Here is a 13,004-nt window from a genome sequence, read left to right as displayed (position 1 = left end):
CATCTAAAACGCTCTTGAAATTTGTCAGTCCTTTCATGTTTGGTAATTTTTGCTGTGGCAACTTTTGTTAGATCACATCTACATTTAATCTCTTCCTGTAATATATAATGACCCTGTGTTTGTAATAAATGATCCCAGATATAAGTATGAGCTCACAACCTCAAACTGTGCTTACGTGTGGATGATTGTTATGTAGTGGATCTACTATCATGACCTTAGTTTTTGATATGTTTAATTTCAGACCAAATATTTGACTTTCATTTTCGACCAGTCGTATAAGATCAATCAGCTCTGCTGGACTATTTGCAAGAAGGGCTCTGTTATCTGCAGCACGTAGGTTGTTTGTTTTATGACCAATTATTCATATGCTCTTTTTCCATCCTTTAATTTAGATTAAATGAGGATGTATCTGAAAATATAAGATTGTAAGCAGAAACGGATCTATATGCGTAATAACTATAGTACCTTAAATAAAATTAAACACATCTCTCTCTCCTGTCGTTTCCCCATTACTGAGGATCATGATTTCTTCCAATTTTCCTAACAATGTTTCTTTATTGGTCTCTATCTTCAACTGCTCTAACAGCTTCGCAGAATGAGTATCCAGCTGAATGCTTTATTTGGTCAGACCACTTAGTTGGTAATCGTCCTCTTGATCTGCTTCCCGGAACGTTTCCAGAAACAATTAATCTCTCCAAACTGTCGTCCCCTCTGCAAACCACGTGACCAAAAAATTGTAGAATTCGTTGCAGATATATTGTGGATAGCCTTTTTTTAATATTGAGTTGGTTTAGAATGGAAATGTTGTCCTATGAGCTGTCCTAGTCTCTGCTTCGTATAAAAATATTGAGAATACAAGGGCATTCACCAGTCTCATCTTGATATTTTGAGAGATAGATCTGTCTTTACAAACTTTAGTTAGGTGACTTATCGCATTTTTTGCCATACCAATACGTCTCCGAACTTCTGCTTCACAGTTACCATCGTTAGTTATACTAGACCCGAGATAGACAAAGATGTTTATTATCTGGTATTCCTGTAATATGTTAGTCAGTTGAATAGTGTCAAATCTGTCGACCAGCATTAAAATTGTAGATTGTCTTTCTAAAACAGTTATAATTTAATGTCTCTAATGCCCGATTACAAATTCTTTTTGATAAAATCGGCATCAACGCGCTAAAAACTCTTATAAGGACTGCATTGCCTAATTCCCTATACTGTAAAGTCATGGTGGGACGGACTATAGAAATGTGGATGAAATTATTTGATCTAGTGTAGATGTATTACCACAAAACTATTTTTTCTTTAGTTTTTATTGTTTCTGTATTACTGTATTATCGGTGAATACAACTTGCAATTATCTATTCTATAGGTATTATTTGCAGAGCATAGTACTGTATTTCCTGGATTCACAGAATGAGAAGCATCCCTTTTAGTCCCATCAGAATAAAATTTATTTTAATCATCAATGAACTTATATCATGGATTTATAATTCCTTAATTTTTATTTGTTTTATGGCCGTAATTAAGAAGCCGCTAATAAAGCAATTAAAATTGTAAAAATTAAAAAATTATAGTAATTAATCTTACTTGTCTGTCATTTATTTACTGTATAAGTAATTACTATATTATAGCGATTATTGGTTACTAACGGTAGTTAAGATAATCTTTACATTAAATCTGATTCAATGATTTTAAATTCAGCCAATATATTAAAAGGTTTAATAATTAATCCAGTTAAACAAGCTGTTGGTGTTTATCGTTTTAGTTTACGATCTCTACAAATTGATGTTAAAGATAAAAATCCGTAAGTATAATCATTGTATAAGAGACCGGTCCTGCATCGATAACTATAATGTTGTATTCAATGTGGGCTCCGAATATTTTTAATATTAACAAAGTTTAATATAAGTTATAAATTGTAAATATCAGTGGTATATGGAAATAAACTGTAAGTGTACAAGCTCGTTACCTAATATCCAGTTAAATTAGCATTAAAGTCAGCAAATTGCAATTATTTGTTATTGTTGTCAATAAACAAATCCAGTTTTACCAGCAAAATAACCGCTTTTAGTAAAGACCCATATACCTGTTTTTGCAGGTGTACAGGGTCGGACTTACTTTTCACTTAACGTTTATTGAAATGAATTCAAACATGGAATCACAAAACAGTTCTACAATACAAGACGATCAGTCAAATAAACGCACCACAGTCATACTCTTTGGCAGCGTCGAGAGTGGAATTTCCTTTAAAGTCCCAAGGAATTATCTTTAGTGCCTTAGAAAACACCAAAATTCAAGACTAGCTTCTCCCACTTGGAAATATAATTCAACCGAAAAATATAATCTTCTCTTCTAGATTATCTAATAATCGCATATGTATGTATTTATCCAGTAAACAAATGGTGGATGATTTTATAAATAATCATGGTCAAATAGAAATACAAGGTAAAATTGTCAGAGCGAGAAGGTTAGTTACACCAGCGGAACGACTTGTGCTCTCCGGCGTATGTCCTTCAATACCGCACGACTTGCTAATCAATGAGTTACAAAAAATCGGCATGGTTCCTGTCTCCCCATGACATTCCTCAAAATTAGTGCTTCTATGCCTGAGTACAATCACATCCTTAGTTTTCGAAGACAAATCTATATCAGTCCCCACAATCTAACACTACCAGAGACATTTACTCTTGTTTTTGACAACACGATATATAGAATATTCATTTCTCAAGACAGTTTAGTTTGCTTTAAATGCAAGAAGCCAGGTCACATTGCATCCCATTGCTCCGAACCACTAGCTCAACTAAACACTAACCAAAACAATGAAACATCGGTATCCAGCGCAACAAATATATCTTCGCAAGCACCCAATAATACAAACCCTTCTCAGTGTGAACAAATGTCTATTTCTAATGTCCCGGAGATACCGAACAAAGCAGATGCATCAAATAAGGACAGTCACATAATCAATCAACCAAAACGTAACTTTGATGAAATTATTTCACCTGAAGCAGACCCATCTTCAAAAGAACGTAACATTTTTCCACCGCCTAAAGTCCAAGCAAAATCTAAAAAAGCTAAAATTAGTTCAGCAAGCACTTCTAAACGCTCATTTTCTCTCTTACTTGACCCTGCCAAAAACTTCATAGAAAATCACCGTCGACCTTTCCCTCTAAAGTTTGATCAACTTGACATGCTCCTAAAGAATATCACGGGATCAACAGATCATACAGTCACGATTAAAGAATATACCTCAGACCTAGAAGGCTTAACCGATATGCTCACTGAGGTTTACCCCCATTTAAAGGAAAGATCTATAAAACGCAAAATCACGTCCTTAAAGAAAAAATCTTTTAAACACCTTGGTAGTGAGGAGGCATCGGACTGGGAAAGTGACACATCTCAATTAAGTCAACATTAAGATTTAAGTTTCTACTTCAAAAGAATATTGATGGATTTATCCATCGACTAGCTATGCTCCAACATCTTTCTCTAAATTCCAGCATATATACTGCAGAGCTCTTTGGTTTGTCTAAAGCCATCAAACGTGCAAATACTAAAAACCTCCCTTGTTGTCTAGTCCTTTCCGACTCTCTTAGCAAAGTCAAAGCTATGCAAAATATATACCACAAACACCCCATTAAGAAAAGAATCAAGGCCGATCTAATGGAAGCTCAAGAAAGTTTCAGAAGAATCTTCCTGTGGATACCATCTCACATAGGCATAGAAGGAAATATGAACAAGCAGAATACTAGTGCGCGTAACGCTATCACTAATGATGTATCAGAAAGAGAGTGACGGAGTGTCGCTAGCGATCTGAAAGTTCATTTCAAAAATAAAGTGTTAGTGCGTGGAATCCAATTATTGCTCCAAAGGTTTAATTGTTTACAAATTGTAATTAATGTTTACCAATTTTTGATTTATAGACCAATCAAGTTAGTAAAAAATAAGCCGTTTTTCGACATAATTGAAAAGACGAGGTTTGACAGTTGAAATGTGTAGTATGAGATATTACAAAAGGGCTACCATCTTGGGATTCATCAATTTTTTAGTGGAACAATTATTAAATAAACAATCAAAACGTCAAACTTAGTTTTGTGCTCATAACTTAAAAACTTGTTTATTTAGAGATTTGACGTTCACAGGTAACTTTAGAAGATACATTAGAATACTTTAGAATAAAAAGATACATCGAATGAGATACGCTAAATGAAAATCGGTTAATAAACAAAAAAGTTATTGCAAAACAGACGACAAAATCATTGTTTTTTAATATTGTTAATAACAATTTTATTGTTTATTAGAATATGTTTAAATATACCTAAACTTGAGGGCACTATGGTGTTTGAATGGTGTGCAAAAAATAGTCCAGATATGCTTAATAATTTTCGCAAAATTGAATTTGTTTATAAATTTTTTTGAAAAACGAGCTAATTTCTGAGGCTGGTCCAGTTAATATAGCTGAATGTATCTCAATAATCCGGAGCTCATTTCCTTCGTTAAGATGTATACTAACAGCCTATGAAAAAAAAAGTAAAAAAAATTACATATACGTACACAAAATTATTTGTTAATAAATAGCAGTTTTTAAGCTTATAAACAATTACAATAATTTCGTAGAAATTAGATCAAATTAAATGGCAATAAAAAATACGGTAAGCTGGTTAAAATACACAACTTCTACAAAAAAATTTTAGGTCGTACGACCCTTGGGCTCTGAGATAGCCCCTTTTTTTGAAAAAATCACTGTTACGTTAATTAACAACACTAAGATCTGAAATTAACCAATATTTTATAAGAAATGTCAAAGTTTTTAACAAAGTTTTTAGCGAGAAAAAATGTTAAAAATTGTTTAAACAGTAGTGTTATAAACAAAAAGTATTTTGCGTTCCGACTAAAGTAAACAATAGCGGGCGTAGTCGACTGACTGGATACGGATAGTGCACGCGATTGACGACCGGCAGCAACTCCTAAAATTACGTTATACCGACCACAAAAATCAACTTTAAAGTGAATAACAAATCTTCGTCATTCCTTATGTTTTCGAGGTCTCCAAATCCGAATATGGAGTTTATTTTTTTCTAGAATTAGTGGAACATGTTCAAAAATCAAATTTTATGCCAAAATGCGATAAATCAATTTTGATGATTTTTCAATTTTAACTCACTGTATTTTTGGTCGCTGTAAATATTTCCTTTTGAAAATTTTACTGTGCTATCTTTGAAGCATTTAGATAACAATGAGATTTGTCCAAAATGTTTAAACACATTAAAAGAGAAGTTGTTAATTTTTAAACATTTTGTCGTCAGATTTCGTTAGTTTCATGCTTACTTAAAAAAGTTGAGTGACAAACTTTTAAGTTTATAATTTTAACTAACACAGAAATAGAATAAAATTCATGAAGAAGTTTTCCAAAAAAATTTAATTTAAAATATGCAATAGGAAAAATGTTATGTGACTTTATAGACGAGCGGCACACTGGCACACCCCAAAAAAGCTTATTTCTCGAGATACTGATACTAATTTTGGTAATACTTTATATTTTTGATGGTGCTGAAAACGAAAATGAGTTTTATTTTGAATTTTAGATGGGGAAACATTGTCAAAATCGAAATTTTACCCTAAAAATAAAAAAATGAAATCACGTTTTTCTTAAAATTAAAAGTTACACCACCTTTTTTCTATAAAACATTGTGTTCTCTGTACTCTAGATTTTAACATAAAATTAATTGAACAGCTAAATTTCAAATTTTGTCACTCAACTTTTGCGATTAAACTTTGCAGTTCAAGAATCTGCACCTTTTACTTCAAACAATTTATAACTTTCTTTATAGCAAGACAGAAATATTGAAGCAGGTCCCATTGTCTTCAGAATGGTGAGAAATATATACTATAAAAATTTCAGAAAAAAATATTACAATGGAACTGAGTTGTAGCAAGTTAAACGCAAAAAAACGTGATTTTTATTTTTAGGGTAAAGTTGCGATTTTGATAATGTTCCCCCACGTAAAATTCAAAACAACCCTAATTTTCGTTTTCAGCACCATCAAAAATATAAAGTACCTATTACCAAAATTAGTATCAGTATCTCGAGAAATAAGCTTTTTTTGGGGTGTGCCAGTGTGCCGCTCGTCTATAAAGTCACATAACATTTTCCTATTGCATATTTTAAATTAAATTTTTTTGGAAAACTTCTTCATGAATTATATTTTATTTCTGTGTTAGTTAAAATTATAAACTAAAAAGTTTGTTACTCAACTTTATTAAGTAAGCATGAAACTAACGAAATCTGACGACAAAATGTTTAAAAATTAACAACTTCTCTTTTAATGTGTTTAATCATTTTGGATAAATCGTATTGTTATCTAAATGCTTCAAAAATAACACAGTAAAATTTTCAAAAGGAAATATTTACAGCGACCAAAAATACAGTGAGTTAAAATTGAAAAATCATCAAAATTGATTTATCGCATTTTGGCATAAAATTCGATTTTTGAACATGTTCCACTAATTCTAGAAAAAAATAAACTCCATATTCGGATTCGGAGACCTCGAAAACATAAGGAATGACGAAAATTTGTTATTCATTTTAAAGTTGATTTTTGTGGTCGGTATAACGTAATTTTAGGAGTTGCTGCCGGTCGCCAACCGCGCCCACTATTCAGTCAGTCGACTACGCCCGCTATTTTTTACTTTAGTCGGAACGCAAAATACTTTTTGTTTATAACACTACTGTTTAAACAATTTTTAACATTTTTTCTTGCTAAAAACTTTGTTAAAAACTTTGACTTTTCTTATAAAATATTGGTTAATTTCAGATCTTAGTGTTGTTAATTAACGTAACAGTGATTTTTTCAAAAAAAAAGGGGCTATCTCAGACCCCAAGGGTCGTACGACCTAAAATTTTTTTTTACAAGTTGTGTATTTTAACCAGCTTTCCGTATTTTTTATTGCCATTTAATTTGATCTAATTTCTACGAAATTATTGTAATTGTTTATAAGCTTAAAAACTGCTATTTATTAACAAATAATTTTGTGTACGTATATGTATTTTTTTTACTTTTTTTTTCATAGGCTGTTAGTATACATCTTAACGAAGGAAATGAGCCCCGGATTATTGAGATATATTCAGCCATATTAACTGGACCAGCCTCAGAAATTAGCTCGTTTTTCAAAAAATTTTACAAACAAATTCAATTTTGCGAAAACTATCTAACAGATCTGGACCATTTTTTGCACACCATTCAAACACCATAATGCCCTCAATTTTAGTTATAGTAAAACATATTCTAATAAACAATAAAATTGTTATTAACAATATTCAAAAACAGTGATTTTGTCTTCCGTTTTGCAATAACTTTTTTGTTTATTAACCGATTTTCATTTAGCGTATCTCATTCGATGTATTTTTTTTCTGAAAAAGTTATCTGTGAACGTCAAATTTCTAAATAAACAAGTTTTTAAGTTATGAGCAAAAAACTAAGTTTGACGTTTTGATTGTTTATTTAAAAAATGTTCCACTAAAAAATTGATGAATCCCAAGATGGTAGTCTTTTTGTAATATCTCATACTACACATTTCAACTGTCAAACCTCGTCTTTTCCGTTATGTCTAGAAAAAACCTAACTTGATTGGCCTATTAATATTGTTACAAATGTTAAAGAAATGTCGCTAATAACCTTCGGGTGGATGCGACTTTGTCTTTCTTAAATAAAAAAAAATAAAAAAAACCATTGTATAACATAAGAATCACTAGGGTAAAATATAGTGATTGCCCAGTTAAGCCGGCCACTCACGTCAAGTTCAATTTTCCATTATAAATGTCTATTATGAATAGCAAAGTTACTGGTTTTTATAATACGTCAGTCAATGGGGGCAAGAATAGGATATTACCTCCGAATTCTATCCTACTGCATGGATTTTAATAAAATGTTGGGCCTAGACTCTACTTATCTTCTAATTCAAAGTCTACCCTATGCCGATGTCGTCGGCTTAATTCGCAAACTGCTTAACTCCTATCGGTAAAACTTTTCAGGAGACGCTAAAAACTGTTTTCTGTTAATTACACGACAAATATTAAAGAATAAATTAAACAAGTATAAAGTTTTTACCAAAAATAATGTAGAGCGGAAGAATTCATTTTGAATTTTAATTATATTACGTAATTAAAAACAAAATAAAGGAGTTAGGTATTTTTCTTAGTAAAATTTGTCTATAATTTGGAGATACGTCTTTATTTAAAGCAATAAAGGTAATAATAACTCTTACAAAAACAAGTTTATTTTAATATAGTAGTGAATAGAAAATTCAGCAAAAGTAGTAAATAACATTTTTTTCTATGTTTCGTGGGGTAGCTTATCATAAAAATCGTGATAATCACGTTCCATCGATAATTTTAATTGTTGGAGGTGCTGAAACTTTTCTTTTTTAATTCTAAGTCTATTTTTATGTAGTTGGGGAAGGGCGATAGAACTAATAGGCAGAACATTTTACTTATATTAAGCCGTACTGGTAAGGTTTGCCAATCTTCGGTGTGACGAAGCTTAAAAAAATACCATCCTTTGAGTATTTTAAAGCTTTGATATCGTTTACAGTGGGTGCACCGACAACAGTCTAGTCTTATTGATTTGCCTGGTCTTATTGATTTAACGAACTGGAGGTGATCATATTTTTTGAAGAAATCGTGCGTTAGATATTCGACGTCATAAGGACTTTTATGGCAAGCAGTTTTACAGATGGATACATAATCTGCTGGAACAGCGATTCTCAATCTGTGGTACATGTACCACTGGTGGTACATTTCATTACTTGCGGTGGTACACAAAACACAAAAAAAATTAAAATAGTAGTACTTAGTAAGTCTTCATAATACACTATAAAAATACAGGGGTAACAAAAATACAGGTCATAAATTAAATCACATATTCTGGGACCAAAAATAGTTCGATTGAACCTAACTTACCTTAGTACAAATGGGCACATAAAAAAAGTTACAGCCCTTTGAAGTTACAAAATAAAAATCGATTTTTTCCAATATATCGAAAACTATTTGAGTTTTCTTATTGAAAACGGACATGTGAATATCTTAAAAAAAACTATAGTGAAATTTGTGCACCCCATAAAAATTTTATGGGGGTTTTGTTCCTTTAAATCCCCCTCCCAAACTTTTGTATACGTTCAATTAAATTATCAGTAAAAATTGCACAAGAGCTCTAAAATTATTGAATTTTTCCCGAGTGACACTTTGACAGTTTTAATGTAGTACATTATTGTATTACAGTAAATTATGTCAAAGTGTCACGAGGGCAAAAATTCTATATTAATTTAAGAGATCGAGTGCAATTTGTTGCGATTATTTCATGAATAAAATTGTTCAAAACCAAAATTTTATTGTAATTTATTTATGTAAGTACAAATTAGTACAATTAAACACACAGTTGTTATAAATATTTGACGGTTGAAAGTCATCACTTTTATCATTTTTAAAACATTAATTGTCATTAATGTCACTGAATGTATTTTTTCATAGCAACGAAGGGCATCTGACGTAATATACTTGACGACGGGAAATTATCAGTTTAATTTTTATTTCTGTAGATTTCTATTGGTCAGAATCTCCTATGAATGAAATAATCATTGTGACACCATTAGTTAAACACAATGTTTTTAAACCTTTTTACCTCTTAGTAATTTTTCGAAAAGCTAGTTTTTAGTCGAGATATTTTGAATATTTTTCAAATCCACCACATATTTGGATACTGTTAAGTACGGTTATTATATAGTAGATTATTATATAGAGACCCGATAATAATATGAAAATTTATTTATAAATTACAGATTGAGGTATATTTTTAACCATATTAAAAAGAAGCCACATCTCGATAAAAGGTGCCTTATCGGAAAAATACTAAGAGGCAAAAAAGTTTTAAAAACACTGTGTTCAACTAATGGTACCGCAATAATAGATTAATTGGAACGTACACAAACATTTGGGGGGTTTAAAGGCACAAAACCTCCATAAAATTGTTATGTAAACATATTAAAACAGAAGCCTCATCTCTATTAAAACTGGTTTATCGAAAAAATAATAAGAGGCAAAAAAGTTTCAAAAACATTGTGTTTAACTAACGGTACCACAATAATAATTTAATTTGAACGTACATAAAAGTTTGGGGGGGTTTAAGGGAACAAAGCCCCCATAAAATTTTTTTGGGTGCACAAATTTCACTATAATTTCCTGCCATAGTAATGCCACATGTCCATTTTCATTAAAAAATCTCCAATAATTTTCGACATATCGGAAAAAATCGATTTTCATTTTGTAATTTCAGAGGGCTGTAACTTTTTTGTGTGCATATTTGTACTAGGGGTAAGTTAGGTTCAATCGAACTATTTTTGGTTCCAGAATATATGATTTAATTTATGACCTATATTTTTGTTACACCCTGTATATGTGGTACCAAAAATAATAAAAAGAACTGTAGGTGGTACATGACTCAAAAAGTTTGAGAACCGCTGGCTGGAATATTAATTTTTTTATTTTGAATTTGCCTCTCAATGACGGAGTGGACAGTGTCTACCTCCATCTGGGTGTGACCTTTTTGCAAATACTTTTGAGTTACCGTTAATCCATTATCCAATGCAAAGTTTAATAAACCATTTGATAACGCTGAGTTACGGTTTTGGTACCCGCAACCATCACTCCATAATATGATTTCAGTGTCCTCAGTGCTTTTTTCTTTCAAGTTATACAACTGTACCTGCTGGTTTAGGAAATGAACAATAATACTAGTAAACTCATTACTTGTGAGCCCACCTTCCGATTCGTTCCACAGATAGCAGAAGCTTTTTTGGCGTTTAATATCATAAATTGTAAGGTTATGCACAATTAGTTTGGTTTTGTAATAGAGGCTGGATACATTTGATTTAGGACAAAGCAAAACTGATTGAAGATCCATAGTAAACACTTCATTATGGGATTCTTTATCATTATCTTTTTCAACCCTTGCTTCTTTTTTATATTTGTCCTGTTCATTGTAGATATCTTCTGAAATATTCCCTGTTTGAAAGGACACACAGGTATCGCACAGATCTTTTTTTTGAATATACAAAGTTTATTTTTTTCAAATACTTTATTAAAAGTAGCTATTGATACCGCTTTCTCATTTTGATTTATGCAGAAATCAGATTTGTAGAACTTGTACAGTTGGCTTTTGCTAGTCCAAATAGGCTCCAGGTAAAGTTTTGACGAGGTAGCTCTACAATAGTGCGATTCCAGTTTTGGTAGGGAATCAAAGAATATTTGAAGCTGTTTCACACCATGATTATTATTACCAGAATTTTGATGAGTTTGCACAGTCACATTTTCTACAAATTCTTAGCCTAGAGGAACCTAAGAAAAATTCGTTTGAATATGTTCTTCTCGAAACTTCATTCAGGCATCGTTTTCTAGAGGTACTTTTTACACATACATGGTTTCTTACGAACATCTTCTTTTCGGCCCAAGTGTATTGCCAGAACTCTTTGAAAATTCTTCTTCTCTCAGGTTCACTTATTTTAGTGCACATTAAGACGGAATTGTTATTTTTACTTAACTTACAATTGCAACTTTCTCTTATGGATTTTGGTTCTTTTAATAAGTCATACCTTCATTTTCCATTTTCTTTTTTTTCCTTGGTAAGACTTTCCCTTTCCTCTATTTAAACTGTTTTGATTCTTTTTCCAACTATTTTTGTTTATTTCATACTTTGTAGACCGTTTTCTTCTCGGGCTTTCGTCTCGAGGTTCATTTTCATTTATTTCACCATGCTGCAAATCTGAAATACTTTCGGACAATTCAGAACTGTTAGACTCTTCTGAATTCGCTACAAAATCAGGATCGTTGTTCTCATCGCCATCGCTAACTTCCACATTTTCTGCAGGGCTACCGGCCAGTATTTGGTTGATATCTTCGATTGTCTCCATATTTTCATTGGGTATTTCTGCATTGTTGTCATGAAAAATGTCATTCTGGCCATGACCTATCCCTACGGCTTCATTATTTGTTTCTGCATAGCTGTCAAGAAGTTCTGAAGGATGTTCATTAGTATCATTAATTATAGTAAAACTAGGATTCACTAAGGTTTGAGATATTGGTCCTATCAGGTCATCATCTATTCGCCCTTGAAAAGAAAAAAGTATGATAGATCAGCGGTTCTCAATCTGTGGTACATGTACCACTGGTGCTACATTTCATTTTTTGAGGTGGTACACAAAAAGCAACAACAGCCAAAATCAGCACCAATATTATAGTTAATTAGATCACCTAGTTAGATATGTATTTCAGTTAAGTGGTACCAAAAATAATAAAAAGTATTTGGTGGTACATGACACAAAAAGATTGAGAACCGCTGTGATAGATTATACAAAATTTTAAAATTTCATATCATAACAACTAATATAGTCAACTGCACTATTGACGAGCTTGTCTAAAAAATAGTCCCAAGTTACTTTTTGTATGAATTAAATTAAAATACACTGATACCTAATGGTTATTTACTTTTAGACTTTATTTACAAGTAAAAAACCATTTGAAATATTTTCGTTTTTCTTCTTGATTCGCTGACTATCTTTTAGGCCCACACATTAAGTAAGGTTTACTGTAATACTATAAAACCTACCATTATTGTCTACAAATATTATTTCTGCGTCTTGTATAATCGTAGCATCTACATCATCAATAATATTGCTTAATTGCTGGAATATAGTAACGGTCGATGTTGGATTATTATCCACATTTTCTTGCATGGTGGCCCTCTCATTGGCGTTGTATAGTGCATTAAATATTTTGTCAATTCGACGGGACATCTTCTGTAAACAAAAAGCAGTTTTTAAATAAAAGATTTTACCACTTATACTTTTAAATTTAGGTAATTCAAACTAACGCCCCGCTAAAAATTCGGGGAAAAATGCGTATCTCCTGTATTCTGAATGTGTATCACTAAACTATATTTAACGAAAACTCC

General features: G+C 31.6%; 1 protein-coding gene across 1 annotated transcript in view; it reads left to right on the top strand.

The window, feature by feature from the left end:
- Positions 1–1,673: 1,673 nt before the first annotated feature.
- LOC126881606 (farnesyl pyrophosphate synthase-like) overlaps positions 1,674–13,004 on the top strand; it is a 79,910-nt gene continuing 68,579 nt past the window's right edge. The window contains exon 1 of the mRNA XM_050645968.1: positions 1,674–1,807. Within this exon, the coding sequence (XP_050501925.1) occupies positions 1,689–1,807 (119 nt within the window). The 5' untranslated portion in view covers positions 1,674–1,688. The remainder of the gene's footprint in view (positions 1,808–13,004) is intronic.

Source organism: Diabrotica virgifera, chromosome 3 (assembly GCF_917563875.1).
Source record: "Diabrotica virgifera virgifera chromosome 3, PGI_DIABVI_V3a".
Classification (NCBI taxonomy): Eukaryota; Metazoa; Arthropoda; class Insecta; order Coleoptera; family Chrysomelidae; genus Diabrotica; species Diabrotica virgifera.
The sequence above is the reverse complement of the archived record's forward strand: the minus strand, read 5'-3'. Positions and strand labels throughout refer to the sequence as shown.